This window comes from Melospiza georgiana, chromosome 4, assembly GCF_028018845.1.
Source record: "Melospiza georgiana isolate bMelGeo1 chromosome 4, bMelGeo1.pri, whole genome shotgun sequence".
Classification (NCBI taxonomy): Eukaryota; Metazoa; Chordata; class Aves; order Passeriformes; family Passerellidae; genus Melospiza; species Melospiza georgiana.
Genome location: NC_080433.1, coordinates 16,698,360 through 16,716,361, shown reverse-complemented (window position 1 = coordinate 16,716,361; position 18,002 = coordinate 16,698,360). Strand labels below are relative to the sequence as shown.

At 41.8% G+C, this 18,002-nt stretch overlaps 1 protein-coding gene across 1 annotated transcript in view; it reads left to right on the top strand.

The window, feature by feature from the left end:
* TMTC1 (transmembrane O-mannosyltransferase targeting cadherins 1) overlaps nucleotides 1-18,002 on the top strand; it is a 143,140-nt gene that overhangs the window by 107,241 nt on the left and 17,897 nt on the right. Inside the window, exons 12-13 of the mRNA XM_058022907.1 lie at nucleotides 9,034-9,177; nucleotides 15,459-15,567. Coding sequence (XP_057878890.1) covers nucleotides 9,034-9,177; nucleotides 15,459-15,567 — 253 coding nt within the window. The remainder of the gene's footprint in view (nucleotides 1-9,033; nucleotides 9,178-15,458; nucleotides 15,568-18,002) is intronic.

The window sequence follows — 18,002 nt, the reverse complement described above, 5'->3', positions numbered from 1 at the left end:
ATTGGTTCATAGCAGCACTGGAATGGGTAGAAAAGAAAAAAAGCAAGGCTGTTCTTCCACCTCACTACACTTTAGAAATAAAGCCCTAATGCTGTAAGGGAGACTCAGGTTTCTTCCTAAGCTTTCTCACATACCTTCCTGCTGGGTTTTTATATGTCTTAAATCAACGTTGGGGTCTGGGGTTGTTTAAATTCTGTTAAATTGCACTCTCCATGCAGTAAAAAAAATTGTGTTCTTTCAGCCCTTTATGTGTGTGTGTGTCAATGTATTTGCCTTTAAAATGCCTCTCAGCATGGACTGCAGGTGGCCTTGGATACCATCTGTGATTTATTTCTGGGAAGAATTAAAATACCAGCACCATTTGTTAGCCTGTTTTTACAGTGAGTAAAAAATGTGCGTTTGCTGCTTTGCTGTGGCTTCTTTTGCTCCTGAAACCATGAGTGCCCTTCTGACACTCTGATATTGCTTAGGTCAGGCCCTTGGAGCAAGCCTGGAACATCTTCATAGAGATTTCAGGTAATACTCTGTGTTAGTGAATATTATGGGCTGGAGGTGGATCGTGTCCAAGCTGTTGGGAATATCTTGGTGGTGTTCTGATTTGAGCTTTGACAGTGGGCTTAAGAAGTATTGGGTAGGGATGTGGTGGCTGTCCTGAAGCTGGACAGAATTGTTGAGTGTTTTAGAGGTAATTGATGGCTGGAAGGGCTGCCTTGTCATTTGAATCAGACTTAATGGCCTTTACAAGACGTTGCATGGGACAATGGCCAAATTACTTCAGTGAGTGTAATTTATTTTTGAACCTGTTCTCTGTGTGCAAAGTACAAATCCCTGCCTGTTTTGAGGGCTGCTCCAGCTCTGCTCAGTTTTTCTGCTTTTTAGTTACAAAATAACAGTCAATGCACAGGCTTTTATTTACTTGGAAACAGAACTGGTATAAGTGCAACCATGATGCAGAGACAGTGTGTGTGCATTTAGAGCCACAGGAGCTGGGTGTGCCTGCTGGGATGGACAGGTGGATGTGTCAGCCCTGCACACTGATGGTTACAGGTGCTGGGGTCCCTTCCTACACCTGGTGTCTTGTTGTGGCTGCAGGTCCTTTTGTGCTGCCCTTCAAGGACTTGCTGGCTTTTCAAACACATCATCTTAGAGAAAAGCCCCCATCATCTCTGAGGGTGACAACTCCATAGCCTTCCTCAGAACTGCATGAAAACTCTGCCTTCTTATGTATTGGGGACAGATAAAAAAATCTGGGTAAGGAAAAATGCTCCCCTAATTAAAAATGTTTCCTTATTGGGACAATAAGAAATCTATTTTGACTATTTTTAAGGATCTATTTTGATTCTCCTGTGGGGTATGCAGAGAGAAACTTGTGACTGTATTTTGCACGTGTTCAAGTCTACCTTTCACTTTTGGCTAATGGTAACCTCAAATCCAAGGGTTGGTTACTCATTCCCATTGCCACTGGTTTTTTCTTAGCCTGCTGTCCTTGTTTTGATGAAAACTGTGCAGTGTGGGGCTGTACAGCTTCCCCTGGCACCTGGGTGGTTTCACCCCCATCTGCTTTTCTGAGAGTGTGTTGGTATTGTATCCCTCATGCCATGTTTGATTGAAGGGCTCACCCGATGGTCTCTTGTTTGCTGTGGGGTCCCTCAAGATTCTGTGGGCTCCATGGAGGTGCCTGCATTGTTCACATTGTCTATAGGTCAGGCATGTTGTGAATTATTTGCTGGGCTTTGGGAGTGTTGAGATTTCTGGGATTTTCAGGACTACATGGATCCTGCATAAATTCTTTATGTGAGAGAATAAGCAGACAGCCCTGTTTGATAACCTTGTGTTTGCCTCATCACTTCAGGGAACATGCAAGTTTAGCAAGAGAGATTTTATTTATTTATATTTAGCAGTGATATTGTTTGACTTAAAATCCTGGTTTTTCTCCTCAGCTCTAACTCTCAGGCTTCTATCCCTGCCCAAGTTTGAAAATTTATAAATTATAATATTGTTTAGTGTGCTTCTGGTTGGTTATTTGAATAGCATGCTTTTGGATATTGCTGTAGGTTGGGGGTACTTTTTCCTTAATGGATGTCAAGCTCAAAGAATTCACGAGGCTTTTGTCAACGTACAGATTAAATCTATTCAGCTTCTTTATTTTTTTTCCCCATTTCTATCCTGGAGGGGTTTCTCTCAGTGTCAGGGTGCTCTGCAATTCAGCCTGGGAGGCTCACTGTGCTGAGAGGGTTTGCTGGTGGCAGGGCACCTGTGGGCTGCTCTTCCTGGCTGATGGGCAGGGGGAGAAGCTGATGCCTCAGGTTTTAGCTTTTATATTTTTCAGATTCTGTGCTGCTTTGGTGTGTAGTTCTGAGCCTCCTATTAGGGGATAGTAACCTCTCTTCACAGAGTAGGGAAACAATTCCTTCTCTAGCTGGAAACCAAGGACAAATGATCCAAATTTCAGGCCCAAGAGCATAAACAATGTGGACTGAAGAGAGAAAAACAAGCAGGAGGGGACTTCATAAGCTAAAGCTGTAATTGGACAATAAACAGCAGTATGCAAATAGACCAGAACTTATAAAAGTGTGAGACCCTGTGACTGGTCGTGCATTTTGTGACCATTTTGGGTTCATCTGGGGTGTAGCCTTGGTTGGGCTCTTATGCTGCCCAAGGTGTATCCATTGAGGCCTTCTAATAAATCCCTACTTTATTCTTTAGCTGTGCCTGGCCTCTGTTCTAGGTCAGCCTTCACAAGGCATCAAAGCCATAAAGCTAGGACCTCACTTCCTTCCACTGATCCCTGGCTGTGATTCAGCACTTGCTATTTGTACCTCAGCCTCTGGAGATCCCAGGTTAGAGCAAGGTCCTGCTGGAGGCACTGCTGGTTGGGCATGACCTTGCACTGACTTCTCTGGCCTGTGCAGGCCCCACAGCGCTGCTCAGGGATGCCCTGTGAGCCCCAGCCCCAGGCTGGGATGGCAGCACTCCCTGTCTCATGCCTGGCATTGTGCCAGGAGCCCCTGGCAGCTGGGTGTGTGGAAATGGGTGTGATGTAATTCCCAGCTCCGGGCTGTGCTGTGTGCAGCCGCGAGTCGCACTGCTCTGTCACGCTTTCACTGAAGGAGATTATGCCCGAGGCTTTCAAAGGAACCTAAAAGCATTAGATCTCTCACTTGCCTGACTTTCAACAGGATTTCCAGGTGCTTTTTAAAATACAAAAAATACCAGCCTGCCACAAACCTTCTGCCAAGCTGAAGGGTGTTTTCTTTGAGGAAATATTGATGCAACTGCTAGAACACTTCAAAAAAAAAAAAAAACCACCTGCTGCTGCTTGATATTGCAGAATCACCTCTCCTTCCTTGAATTAAATTAAAATGTGGCAAATTGAAAACCTTTTTGAGGAAGACACATCTCCACATCATGTAGAGCAGCTCTTGAAACAAGGTGCCACACCATCATGAGGCCATGACCTGAGTTGTTGCCAGTGCAGAATTGTTCCCAGAAGGATGACTGGTCTCAGAATTACATCAGATCATGTTTTAATTCAACCTGACATAGAACTCTATTGAGAACTTACATAAATACATGAAAATGAGTATGATGTAATATTAAAATTGGAAAATTGGCTTGAAATAGTATGCTGGAGTAAATATAAAATGGGCAGTATTAAAACTTGGCACAGATAGAAACGTTATTCATATAACATTCTTACTTTAGTTGGCAAAACAATGCCAATAATTACAGTATATATTGGAATGGGCAAAATGTGCCTTAAAAGCACATTGCCATGCTGCCAGCAAGTAATTGGGCCTGGGTAATTAAGGCCTGAGTCCCTGTGCTTAAGGTGGCTGCAGGGAGCCCCATGGATGCTGAGCTTTGTGGTAGGGCTGGACAGGCAGCAGGAGAGCCAAGAGTGGCTGTCAGGGAAGTGTCCTCTTGTATGGAGGAGGAGTGGTGAGAGCTGTGGCCCTTCAGACTTTCCTCTCCTCTGGCCACAGAGGGGTAACAGGGCAGCACAGGGGGCTGACTTACCACAGCTGCCTCAATGTGAGTGCTAAGTTTAAATGCATTATTTAATCAAAAGACAGGTTAACAAAAACCAGGCACATTAGATCTCTCCAACTGAATAATTTATTATTTTTATTATTTTTCACTTATTATTTTAATTTATAGAAGAAATTAATGTGCTTGGGCTCCCTTTGAATATTATGCAAGATGATGCAGGCAGTTTTTCTGTCTTGCTGCTGCCATGGCATGGCTGTTGGATTAATGATGACCAGAGTTGCTTACAAGTTTTATAATGGTTATAAGAACTCATGTTGTAAGTCACTGGGAATGTGCTTTCAACAGGCTTATTGTCAACCCTTGGAGAGTGATGAAGGGCATCAGGAAGAGTCACCCCCATGTGACATGTCAGGCCTGTCCCAGCTCTGGGCTGCTTTCAATAACCTCTTTCATCATGCAGTGTTTGTGGGGGGCTGCCCAGACCCCTGAAAGATGACATTACAGCTTTTTCCCTGCTGTCCATGGTAGTTTTCCAGGCTAATTGCATGCTAGTCTGGCCCCATCCCGTGCTGCTTGCTATCCACACAGCAATGGCTGTACAAAAACCACAAAATGCTCTTTAAGGGCAAGTGGGTAGTTGTCACACTAATGCCTTCCTCCCCCTGAATACCCCTGGCACCAGACCAGGCAGGGCTGTGAGCAGAGCTTGCCAGTTGTTTAAGTGGTCTCTCTCAATCTGAATTAAAAGAATTAAAATTCCTGGTGGATCATAGGTTGCAGTCATGACAACAAATTTCATCCCTTTATCTTCTTTCTGTAATTGTCTTGTAATTCAGATATGGAGCCAAACAAAGCCCTTCAAATTTTTTTTCAAAAGCCCTCATGTTTCAGGTAATAGTAGCATTAAATGAAAAAGCAGAATAAATGGTCATCAGCTGTATATGTTTTATATGTTTTCTCTTGGGAAACTGGAAATCTCTTGGCTGTGCAATTCAGTAGGGCTTTTGTTCAGTGGTATTAGAGGGAATTTTGCTAACCTAAAAGAAGTGGGGATAATCACTAACAGGAGTTCTTGTGCAGTCTATACCTGTAATAGTTAAAGGGAAGGCTGCTGAAATTTATTCTGACAATTGCAGATACAGCATTGGAGGAATCATTTGAATTATTCATTCTACAACAAGGAAGCAACCCACTTTTCTTCTCTTTAGAAATGAAATCTCCATCTGCTTTAAAATATACTTTTATAGGTTGGTTTCCCATAATTTTGCTGTTTCAAGACTTCTATTATAATTATCCTTGAATGTAGATTTTTAAAGAAAATTATTCTGAATTCCAAAGGAAAGAATAAACTGATTTCTTACATGAACTGCTACTTGTAGAATAAGTTTAATGAAATTCAGCTTTCTTTCATAAATAATGCAGCACTTGCATTTGATTAGGTGAAGCCTAGAGGAATTTCTACCTAATCAGATGCATAGCAAGAAGGATATTGCCTGCAGATTGTTACCATTATCAGTGGTGGTGACAAGGAAAACACAGCCCTATATGTGTCCAGATAGAAAGCTTTGTTTCTTAAGAGAAGTTGCAAAACAAGCTAGATAAGCCAACAATTTATCTCTTGCATCCCAGTGTCTTCAGAGTGATGGCTTATAAAATAAAGTGTGGATTCTGAGTGTTGCCATTATTGTGGCACAGAGACTCCAGGTTAATTGGAGACCTTCCTGCCTTGGTATGTGTTTCTAAGCCTTCTAAGAAATAAATACATTCTTCATATGAATGAAGAATGGAGAAGGGACAATGTTTGTGTTAGAGAACTTACAATCATAACAAGTTAAAACTGAATATCAGGACTTGTTGAGATCAATTCCAGAAGTCTTGATAAGCAGCACAAATCTCCTGATAATTCAGAACAGGAGAAGTAAATGAGTCTCCCTCCATTACAACAAGAAAAAATCAAACAAGTTTGGTGTATCTGCAAGTCTTGCAGAACCATTTTGAAAGTTCTTGAGTAAATGTTGGTTCATTTGGTAGCTTGTGGTCAAGTTTTGTGTTCCTGCATAAATCCTGCCACAAGCCTGTTCTGCTGTGTTTTTACTCCCAGGGAACTGTTGTTAACAGCAGTGGGTGTGCCTGAACAAAGGGCAGTTTAAATAGGGCTGCTTGTCCTTTACTCAACATCCATATTAATAAATAAAAAAATGATCTGGTGCACATTCTCTAGCCCTGAGGTCAACTGGCATAAATTGACCTGGAAGTATTCAGTAAATGTTTGTGTCCTCTGAGAGACAGTGGCCAAGTCCAAGTTGGTTTTTGGGACCAAACCCTGATCTGGGCTTAGGCCTGGACCGCTCCTTGCAGCTATTTGAAGGTGGTGTGAAAGCCACAGAAAGAGGACAGGTTTCTATGGGATTTTAGGAAGAAATTCTTTACTGTAACAATGTTGAGGCACTGGAGCACACTGTTCATAGAAGCTGTGGATGCCCCATTCCTGAGAGTGTCCAAGGCCTCGTTGGATGGGGCTTTGAATAACCTGGTCTGGTAGAAGGAGTCCCTGTCCATAGTGGCTGGGCATTGGAACAGATGGTCTTTAAGGTCCTTCACACCCCAAAACATTCAATGATTCTGTAACAACGTGGATGGTCATGGGCTCAGACTCTGGCTCTCAGAGGTAATGCTCTTTTAGGCCTGGTTGTTCTGCTGAACTCAGTTGAGTGGCAGCTTGCTCTACCACCATAACAAAGTAATATTCCAAGTAAAATATCTGGAGAGAAATGAAAGAGCTGAACCCTAGCAGCAAAGCCCAACAGCACCACCTTATCTCGCTGTGGTCAGAATTTCTGGTAACTTTTGTTCAGACATGTAAAATTGCAGATCTCATAAGTTCTTCAGGCCAGATGCTAAGCAGGTAATTTGTGCTTGCTGAGGTTCTGGGTTTTCACTTACCTTTCTTGGAAAGGGGAGTGAGATGTAATGAATAAATGTAAAACAAGAAATAGAGCCCAGGATACATGGGAGACATGTTTGCATCCTGTGATTTGCTGTTGGGAGGTTTTAGCACTGAACTCAGAAGTGTATTTATGGAGCTGCTGGTCAGAACTGTGCAATTTAAAGGTGAAATCCGTTCCCTTTTTTAATCTTGAGTTTTCATTCCACTCCAAATTGGTGCAAGCAAATCTCCTGGGCCTAAAATGCCACAGGAGCACTAAAGGCCAAGAACAGAATTAATTTCTGAAAGTTTGAGAGAAAAACCATCAGGTTTAGGGCTGTAAAATGTTAATCTGTTTCTGACTTTCCCAAGAGTTGTCTGAAATCCTTTTGCCCACTCATAACTCAGGTGACTTCATGTCAAATACTGGAGCTGTTTTATGTGTGAGTACTGACAGAAGTAGTGCACGCTTTTATCATAGCCATCTGGTAAAAAAGGCTGAAAAAGTTAACTCCCAGACCTTTTTCTTGGTCCAAAACAATGTGGAAGTCCCTTGGAAGAAATGGGAAACAAGACTGAGCCTGTGGTCATTTGCCCTAAGATGTTCTTTGTTCAAGATTCAAGTTTTTAAAAAGCACGTGGCTGCATCCCTGAACAATTTCTCCTCAAATGTGTGGCTTTGCAGTCCTTATTTGCTAGGTGAAAAAAGGACTTAAGCTTTTCCTCTTACTTAATGGTAGGAAACATCCTGGTTTTGTTAGTGGTTCATGCCCATTTCTCCCAGAGCTCCCTTGAATGCTTCCAGCTTCACCCCCAAATAAGACCCTGCCAAAATAATTTATGAGCTGTGGAGTGAAAATGTGACTGATACAAATGTTGCAGAAGTGTATAAAATGCTAAATTATTCATGGTACTTAAGCACAGAAAATCCTAGGGCTGAACTGACATGGTGAAAAACTCCAGGCAAAATACCCACAGTGGAAAGTCTTGAATTTAAAAACAATTGCAAACTTTAGTCGGGTTATACTAGAGAATCTTAATCTCTTCTACCTTTAAATGCCCCTTCTCATGCTGTACCCTGTGCTTTCATGGCCAACTACTTTTAATGTCATTTTCCACATCACTTTCCCATGATCAGGGACCTGGGGCAAAGAGCTGTCAGATGCCTTGGTCTCAGAGCCTCAGACCTTCTCACACAGCTGGTCTCCAGGGACCTCTGTGGGTGTCTGTCAAAAATTTATTTCATTATCATAATGACCCTCAGTTTTCACCTACCTATCAGACAAAGGGTCCTGGATGCTTTCATCAAGGCCTGGATCACTTTCACCTCTGGAGTTTTCTGGTAAAAGACCTAAAAACTAAAATATTAATGTAGGAGGAGAACTTTGAGAATTTAAACTGCTGCATGGACCATGACCTGCTGCCTAATTTGTGGAGAATTTTAGCAGAGATGCATTGGGCTCAGTGATGTAACTGAAACAGGCAGTTGTGAAGATCAACAGGTCAGATAAAAGGAGAACTGTGCTGAACCAAATGCTACAAGAAGCTTAGAGAATTCATACTCTTAAGCAGTCTGGTTCCAGATTATTTTACCATTTTGCTTGGTCTTGAAAGCATTGTTCAACAGCTGATTTCAGGTTTTCTTTTGCACCTTTTTATCAGTTTTATTGTGAAAAAAAATGTCAAAAACCCAACAATAATTTTAAACAGTATTGTGTTGGATCCTGTGTGTATCAAAACCTATTTCCAATGGAAACATTTTTTGACAAGGCAGTTCTTGCTTGTTGCAAAAGCATTTTGAATAAAAACATTCAGGCTGCTTTAGTCACTATGTCTTTTGCTTGAAGGGTATGATAGGTTTTCAGTTTGTTCCATTTGTTTCCAAATGTTCCATTTTGCCCTGGAGATGTATAGGAATCATAGGAAATCTGATGGCGAGTTGAAAAGGTCCTCAGGATCCCAACTGACCTGCAGCAAATTAAGGGAAAACAGGGTTATTTGACTGACATTCTTCCCTCTATTGAAAGCCAAACAGCACTGGTGGCAGAGTCAGCCACATCAGCTTTATTTGTTAATGAATGAGCACCTGTAACTTGCTGTTCCATTTTTGCCAGGCTGTACCCTCGTCACGCAAGTGCTCTCAACAACCTGGGGACGTTGACCAAAGACGTGGTGGAGGCCAAGGACTACTACAGACGGGCCCTTCAGCTCAACCCCCAGCACAACCGAGCGCTCTTCAACCTCGGCAACCTGCTCAAGTAAGTTGAGTGCAGGTGGGGCACCAAGAAAATTCACATTGCCCCTAAACACATCACCAAAGTAGTTTTTTTTCTGCCAGCTGGTGAAGAAATGGTGTCATTTCTTAGTGCCGTCCAAAAGTGCTGGCACAAAGGTGTGGTTTATTGTGAATATCCCTCTGTGTTGTGCCACATCACTCTGGGTGCTGTTCGCGAGTGTGTTCCAGTTGTAGGAAATTCATTTGTTCCAGGCATCAGAAATGAGTTGCCTAAACCCACCTAGGCACCTGAGATCCCCATCCTGATGGAGATGTGTGAACATCTCCAGAAGAGGAAGCTGTATTGTTCAAAGGTATACATCAGATTCCGAGCTAATAAATAACACATATCCAAAAAATCCCTCTCTTCAAGTTCCCACTTCTCCTCACTAGCTGTATATGTATAGTTTGGGCATAAACACCTTGTGGTGAGATGCTCAGAGCAGCGGAGTTCATTCCCCTGCAGAGCAGGTAGGTCCGGATTTGAGGGGAAGGCTGGTTTCCATCCCTGAACAGTTAAAAACAAGTTGATGAGCTCATTACTTCACCTGTTGTTGTTAAGAGTGTCAGCCTGTAGCAAGGAGAATAGCAGACAATCATAATCATGCAAATTAATTTGACTAACCACATCTAAAGACTAAACTTAGATCTGTACAAGAAGTCAGTATGATAAGATCTGCAAAGGGTTCAATTTAAAAAAGTAAAACATCTCTCTTCAGCACCAGTAAAAAGGTCCTTGGTTTTGTGAGGATATTGTGGTGTATTTGCTGACAGAACTGCATAAACTACAGCAGGAAAAGTACATTTTTTCTGATATGAACTGCCCTTATTTTGCTGATAATAGGTCTTGGTAAATCTTTTAGAGCAGACAGTGCTGGTTAAACTGTGACAGGCTTAGTGTGGGACTGGGTTTAAAGTGGCACTGTGTCATTAAAACTTGGTCTTTCTGGTCCTGAAATGTAACTTTGAGTGTGGATTTGTATAAAGGATGTTAAGTGGGCTGCTGAACTCCCTGGTCTGTTCAGAAGCAGAGAAATTATCAGAATAATATTACAAGTAAATCTATTGGTTTGAGGTTAGAATATGGGAAATGAGTAATCTTAAATAGAAAGTAGATAAGTGCTTTACTGGAAATACAAGGAAGGAAAGTGGTACAGTCTTGTTACAAGAGAAAAGAAAGGTCTTTGTATTATTCATCAAATTTGGTTGATTGAAATTAATTTTAGGTGGCAATGGTGTTTAAAAATACATATTGTCTTTTAAATCCATCATGTGTACCTTAGTTACTATTCTCTGTTACGTTTTGGAGGTTTTTTTTAAATGTAAAATATTAATACAAAGGATCTGAGCCAGAAGAAGTACTGGGACATTTCATGTCAATTATGCTTAAATCTGGCCTGTCAAAGGGCTCTTATAACCCAGCAGATGGATAAAAACTGGACTTGCTGCACTGGAAAAGCACAAAGGAGATGTGTAGGGAAAATGTCTTAGAAATGCTGTTTGTTTTCTGTGCAATATGTCATGTTTTTCACATTGTGATGCCTAAGATATTGTGTGTCCCGCTGGATTGTATGTGCTCTGCATCCTTCTGTGGTGCCACATTTTGCAGTATGTTAAATGTGTGTGATGTGTGATGCTTGTGCTAAACTTGTCAAAAGCAAGCACTCAGGGTCCTCCTGCCCTTTCCCCACATCCATTTGCTCCCATTTTCTAAACTTCCTTTAGGCTTCCGAAACAATGCCGTGCATCTGCACACAGCACTTGTGTTAATTGTATTGGAAGCTGAGTGCCTTCATCTCCCTGCTCAGTTTTAAAAAACCTGCTAAAAAACAGGTGGAGCTCACAGTGCAGGAATTAGCACATACATAAAGCAGGTGCTGCGTGGGCAGAAACTATATGAATGTCTCCCCTAAAAGAGGATCCCAAACCCTTTGGCCAGCACCTTTCCTAGATGATCCAGCAGGTTGGCAAAGAATATCAGCCATGCTGGAGCATGAGGGACCTTGTGAGATGACCAGACAGGTACAAGGCAGAGATTTCACATTTCCCCTTCCTACAACGATGTCTTTATTTATATTTTCTACCTGTGTCTACAATTATCCTTTCATATATATATATATAAAAATGTGCATATATATGGTAGTATTCTGCAGATATTAAATCTAGTATAATATGGGTAATAAATGAAATAAAATGGAAATCTGCAGAATATTACAGACAGATATTACTTTCTGGCTGTGTTATGAGACATTATGAAGAGTGTTTTGATTTTTAAATATATGTCAGAGAGAAGATAAATGGTCAAGCAATAAAAACATTTTCTGTCCTCTTTACAAAGAGGGGCAGAGCATGGGGCAGATCAGGAGGGGACAGATGTGCAACACTTAAGGCATGTCAAATAACAGCACTGCTTGTACTGGTACACGGAATTGTCTGGCATGGGGAAGTCCCAGTTGAATTCTGCTGAGTTCCCTGTACCCATCCCTGCTCACAGTGTGCAAATCTGATGGTAGATCCTAGATTTCATCTCCTCTGGAGTGCTGAGAGAAGGGAAGTCCAGGATTTTGGAAGGATAATTTTGTCATTGCCATGTGGGAATCTGCCCTTCATTATTCCATGCAAATAAGCTATTTAAGCATCCATTGCTTGTGATTTAAACTTGAGTAAAAACTGTTTTGAGGACACAGGATGGAATTTATAAGTTATTTTCTGTGGAAGTCGTAGATGAAAAACGATGTTTCCATTTTCTGTTTGCACATAAAGAAGACAGCTATGTGCCAGAAGATGAATGTTCTCAGGAAGTATTGCAGGGTAATGGCTGAATAAACCTCTGGTTTTGTTTACATATCCTGAAATAAAGTTGTATGTCATCATTTTTGTGCCTAATATAAATATTGGAGAGCAGATAATTAAACAATGCTGGCAGATTTCTTACTTAAAATAGACCTAGAAGATGGTGTACCTAAAAGTAAGAAATCTCTCTGCTTTCATGGTCTGTGTGATCAGTGACACAGAGCAGCCTGATGCTGCTTTCTTCTGTTTTGAGTATTTGACCCTCTGTATAAATTGAGGTTTGTTGAGATACAGATAAATTTTGTTCAGAATACCTCGTGAATTTATAGGGTATGGGTATTTCTGTAAAGAGATAAGAAACAATATATTATGAACATTTGAAATTAATGTCAGTCTCAGCTTTCTGTTGCAGGAATAATGGACAAGATCTTTTTTGTGGTAGTGTATCAATCCACACCTAAAGCCCTGCAATATCCAGTACCCTGCTCCTTATGAAGAAGGCCTCACATGTTTTGAGAGTGTTATGGCTTCATTTTCAAGGGGAAAATGAAATGCCTAGACACAATCTCCACTGAATCTTGAGTTTACGTTGTGTGGAGAAACACACAACGTGTCCTGAGTGTTTGTTGTTGAGATCTAGTCCCAGTTGAGCAAAGCCATTTATTCAGAAGAGGAGGAACTGTCTGCCCTCTCTGATACAGGCTTCTGATGTTAGTGTGCTGACACAGCCTTGTGGAACTGTCTGAGATAGATAGATAGATAGATAGACAGACAGACAGACAGACAGATATCCATCTATCTGGAAAACATCAGATAGAAATTAATGTATTGAGATATAAGACCTTTTAGCTAGTGAAATGTTCCTTCCTTTCCTTCAGAAGCAAACTGAGTGGTGATGTTCAGTGATACTGAATGGTCTCTGCAGGGTTCTCTGTGTCTCATGAAGTGCTGCAGTTATCCCTCAGTATCACAATAACATTGGAGACTGGTTAAAAACCCCCACAAACTCTGGCAGTCTCATTTTTGCAGTAGATTGAAAAAATAACTTAGGTTGTTATTATAACCTAGGGTCCCCAGAGATCATTTGGAGATCAAGGTAGCTGCTCAGGGAAGTCTGATTAGATCAGATTGTTCAGGGCTGTGTTCAGCTGAATCTTGGATTCCTCCAAGGACAGAGAGGCCACAGTTTCTCTGTGTGACCTGTTCCAGTGTTTGACCACCCTTGTGGTGAAAAATACTTTTCCTGATATCTAATTAGGATGTCCCATGTTCCTTCTCTGGCATCTGTTGCCTCTTGTCCTGTCACTGTGCACCTCTACAAGAGTTTGGCTCTGGCTTTGCTGTATCCTTGTAAAAATTTGTTCAAACAGTTGTGGGGCCTTTGTTGATTTTTGTGTTTCGGGCTTTAGGACAGTCTCAATAACTTCACAAAATAAAAGATGAAAGCTACCAAGTCCTTTAGAGCACTTATTCCTGGGTTGCTCTCTGCTGCACATGAAATTTGCTCCAGTGCTAGCAGCCCTGTGCATTGCCAGGCTTTGGCTGGGTGGTTTAACCTGGTGCTTCTCCAACTTGCAAAAATATGAGAGAGATGCTCTCAGTGGAAGGAGCTGTTCTTTGTTTTCAGCTTGAGCATGCTGATTGTAGAGGCAAGGCTGTGGGCTTAGGTGGGAGAGGGAGTCAAGGGAGGGCATTGTAAATCAGGGTAATTTGGGTAAAAAGTTGGAATAAGTGGTCACAGATTGCTCCTGTCAGATGAATTTGTTCTTCTTTCTATCACAGAAAAGATGTGCATTGCCTAACTATTCCTGCTCCAGATCCCCAGTTTATGGTAAATTAGTGCATTGGACTGCTCTTTCAATGCTCTGTGCTCTCCCAAATTGCAGGAGATTTTTATATGAGATGGCCTTGATCCTGCAAAGTGTTGGCCTTGAGCCAGGAAAGCACTTCAACCAGTAATTAATTTTCAACTTGCATGCATAAAAGTTAAGTACACATTTGAGTGCTTGGCCAGAGCACTTGGTATCTTGCAGGCCTAAGCCCTCTGAGAAACTACTGGATCTGCCTTTTTTAATGTGATTCAGTCTGTCACATAAAAAGATGCCATAATCTTTCCCTCTTTACCCCCACTTTCAGGAGGCAAACATTGTTCTTGGATCAAATGGAGAAAAAAAAGAGGCCATGTTGGAATGAAAGAGTAATTAAGAGGGCTGCCCCATGTTCAGAGTGAATGCTTGTGGTTAATGGGAACTTTTACTGCTGTTGAGTGGATCACTTAATCCTTTTATTTCTGTAGCGGGCATTTCCTACATTTTCTGCCAAACATCAATACCTTTATTAAGCAGTCATCTGGTTTTGATTTATAAAAATGTGTGTCATGAAACTCCAGCCAAGGGATCCCAAAGTTTTATAAATTGACAAGCTAGCTAGACTTTAATTAGTGTAGGAGAAAAGTGGTTCTTTATTTGTTTTTGCTTCATTCGTGTAATTTATGTGGAACAACACTGGAAGAAGAAAAAGACTAGCACAACTGGTTTTACTTAGCTTAATGCACAGGCAAAATATTCTTCCAGTTACACAACTAGAAAGGGGAAAAATCTGCAAAGCCACATATATTATCAGCTGAAATTTGCACCTTATAAACAAGATCTGGTTACTTGACCATGCCTCTCAGATGAAATCTAAGGCCAAAGCAGCAAGGTGTTCACATATTTTCTGTTTCCCCAGAGCCCTTTGTTTCTTTTTCTAAGCCTTCCTATTCGTATTCTTTGTACACCCAGCACAAGGAAAATGTTGTTTCAGCCCAGCTAAACATCCTTAGATGTTTGTTCAGGAAACCTTCTCATTTTTCAAAGGGGAGAAATTGTAGCTCAAATAAATAAACATCCCAAGGTTTTTGTTAGGGAAACCTTTTCCATTTTCCATAGCAATAAATGCAGAGCAATGCTAGGAAAAAACCTAGCTCATCAGCACAGCCATCTTTCAGCTGTCTCAATTCATAATCCTTGGGATCTGAAGGATAGAACTTCTCCAGCCTAATCATCGACTTGCTGAGGAATTATTTAGAGATCCAAGGCAGATTTAACTTGGACATATTTTAATTTCAAAATAATGGAGTTGCAAGTGGATCTGTAAGAGACTCCTCAAGGTTTTAGTAAAGGAAATGAAGGATTTCAGTGCCTCCAGCCTACTGAAGTGAGAGGGAATGTCCTGCTCCCAGATCACAGTGCCTCCATCCTCTGGTGCCCTCCCTTCAGATACTGAATTGTATTGATTCATTAAATCCTCTGTCCTGAGGAAGTGCTGGGTGCTCACATTGTGGAGAGGAGGCATGAATGAATCATTTAGTCTTTGTTGAAAAGGGCAAACCGGGCACTTGCACTTCTCTTTAAAGTAGTTAATCAGTGGGATAACCTCAACAAGTGCTTACAGGAATATTCCTTTCTGTTTTTTTTTCTCTTCTTGCTGCAGGTCCCAAGGGAAGAAGGAGGAAGCTGTAATCTTGCTGCGGGACTCCATTAAGTACGGCCCAGAGTTCGCAGATGCCTACTCAAGCCTGGCCTCGCTGTTGGCTGAGCAGGTAACAGGGATGGCTCAGGCCCTGTGCCTTGGTGTGCATGCACTGCTGCCACAGCCACAGCCCCTCCTGCATCTCCCACCCTGCACTGCTGCCACTGCCACAGCCCCTCCTGCACCTCCCACCCTGCCTCACTCAGCCATGGTGGCAGGCATGGGCCCACGCTGTCTGCACAGAGCTCTCAGGCTGCTCTGCAGATGGCTTTTCCAGGATGGGAGGCAACTCATCCACAGTGAGTAATTGCACCCATGTGGTGTGGCTCTGAATTAAATCACTGCTGAAGTTGTGAGTAAATCCCCTCCCTGCCTCTGTGGAGAAGTCTCAATCCATGGCACCTTGGATGTTGTGACAGCAGGAGAGGCGAGCTTCCCCTCACACACACACGCCTACACAGATAGCCTGGAGATTGCATAATAAATCATTGCAGAGCTGGGGATTGTCACAAACCAGGTGGCCTCTGCAGCCCAGATTCTGCCCCTTGCACACACACACACACACACACCCACAGGGTACAGCCCCTGATTACTGTGGTAGATGCTCACGAGGTGGGAGGGCTCCCTAGCTTTTTGTTGCTCTTAATGAGTGGCTGTTCAATATTTTATTTAACCTCGTGGTTCAGGTGCCTCCAGGCCTTATTTGCTGTGCATGGCCCAGGCTGTGCTCTGCAGGCAGCATTACTCATTTCCTCTCAGGCCTGCTCCCCACGCTCATTACTTAGGCTCTCCCTACTCGCTGGAGTTAGATAATTTATTTCTGCAACATCCCTGTGAAGTGAAATGCTGTCCCCACAGAGGAAAAGAGAACTTGAGGAACAAAATCCTTGAGTTCAGTAGTCATGAGGGCGTGGGTGCCCACACTGGGACCACTGAGCTCTCCTTCCCTGAACACCTGCAGCAGCAGCAAGTGAGGGATGCTGTGCTTTGTGCTGTGGTCCCACTCTGGGGGTGGATGACAAGGTCCCTGTAACTTCACAGCTCCAGCACAGCTCTGCAAACCTTTTGAAAACTGATTTTTTTTCCTCCTTCAGTTTTCAGATCTAATTGTTCCATAGCATGGGGTGCTGAAGCTTTCTTAAAATATAAATACAGACAAAGCAAAATGGTATCTTTATCTTTTGCTGTTCTCCATTATTCTGGTTAGTGAAATTATCTCTGTTTAAGGGAAGGGGATGAATTTCAGCAAAACTATAGGCAGAGGTCTTGTTTAATCTTCTTCAAGGATGTAGGCACTCTGCAAAACTCACCTATGATGTATGTGAATTACTGAAAGATGAATTAATTTTTGAGGAGCTCTGTAATTGCATCCTTTTTTTTTCCTCTTTATTTTATTTTCCCTTTTATTTTTATTTTATTTTCCCTTTTATTTACCCTTTTCTTTTTCCCTTTTTATTTTCCCTTTTAAGAGAATTTCAAATATTTCCCTTTTATTTTTATTTTCCCTTTTAATTTTTCTATTTTTATTTTTATTTTATTTTCCCTTTTAATTTTTTCCCCTTTTATTTTTATTTTATTTTATTTTCCCTTTTAAGAGAATTTCAAATATTATCAATATTACCTGCAGGGATCTCAAAATATAGTGTCCGAATTTAAAGACAAGCCTTGTTGAATGGTAGCCCTGCTTTGAATAAGCCTGTCAATGAAGAGTGTCCTGCAAGTATAGGAAATGAGTCCTCTGCACTATTACCTGGTTTTAATATTAATTGAAATTATTAATTAGAATGATCGATTGTCAGGTCAGCAGAGCAATAAAACCACTATAGAGTCCTGAGACCTTCTGCCCAAAGCAAATGCCATTAATAAGTCCAGCAATAATTCATCTCTCTTACATATGGATTGTTCATCCTCTCGTGACTTGAGTAAGTGGTAGGCAAAAAAGATAGTACAATTTTCTCAGAAAGCAGCAATTTTTCTGCAGACTTTTCTCATGTTCAGCCACAGCAGATGCCTGCTTGATTGTGCACCTCCTGCCTCACACATCCATCCTGCAGACCACAGGATGGTCAGGGTCCATCAGGGTCTGTCCTACAGTACCTGCTGCTGCCCGTGGCCTCTAGGGGTACAGGCAGAGCTTTTGGTATCTTCAGCCCAAAGGATGATTGACAGGAGCTCATTTTCACAGTTTTGGGTTTTCCTCTTTGTCTTAGCAATAAAAGCTTTTAGCTGAAAACTGCTAAAAGTTCCAAGGAGTATTTTTGTGTCTCCTTGTGGCCCAGAGCCTGCATGACACCTGTAGGGGTATCTGTGAGGCCAGGCACTACAGGATGGATCACAGTGGGGCTTTGGGGATGGCACCACTGGGTCCCTTGTTGTGGTGTTGGGTTCCCAGGATGAGGTGAGAGATGAAAATTTGACCCCAAGTTTCTCAGAAGGCTGATATATTATTTTATAATATTATATTATATTAAAAGAAAGTATATACTAAAACTGTATTAAAGAAAG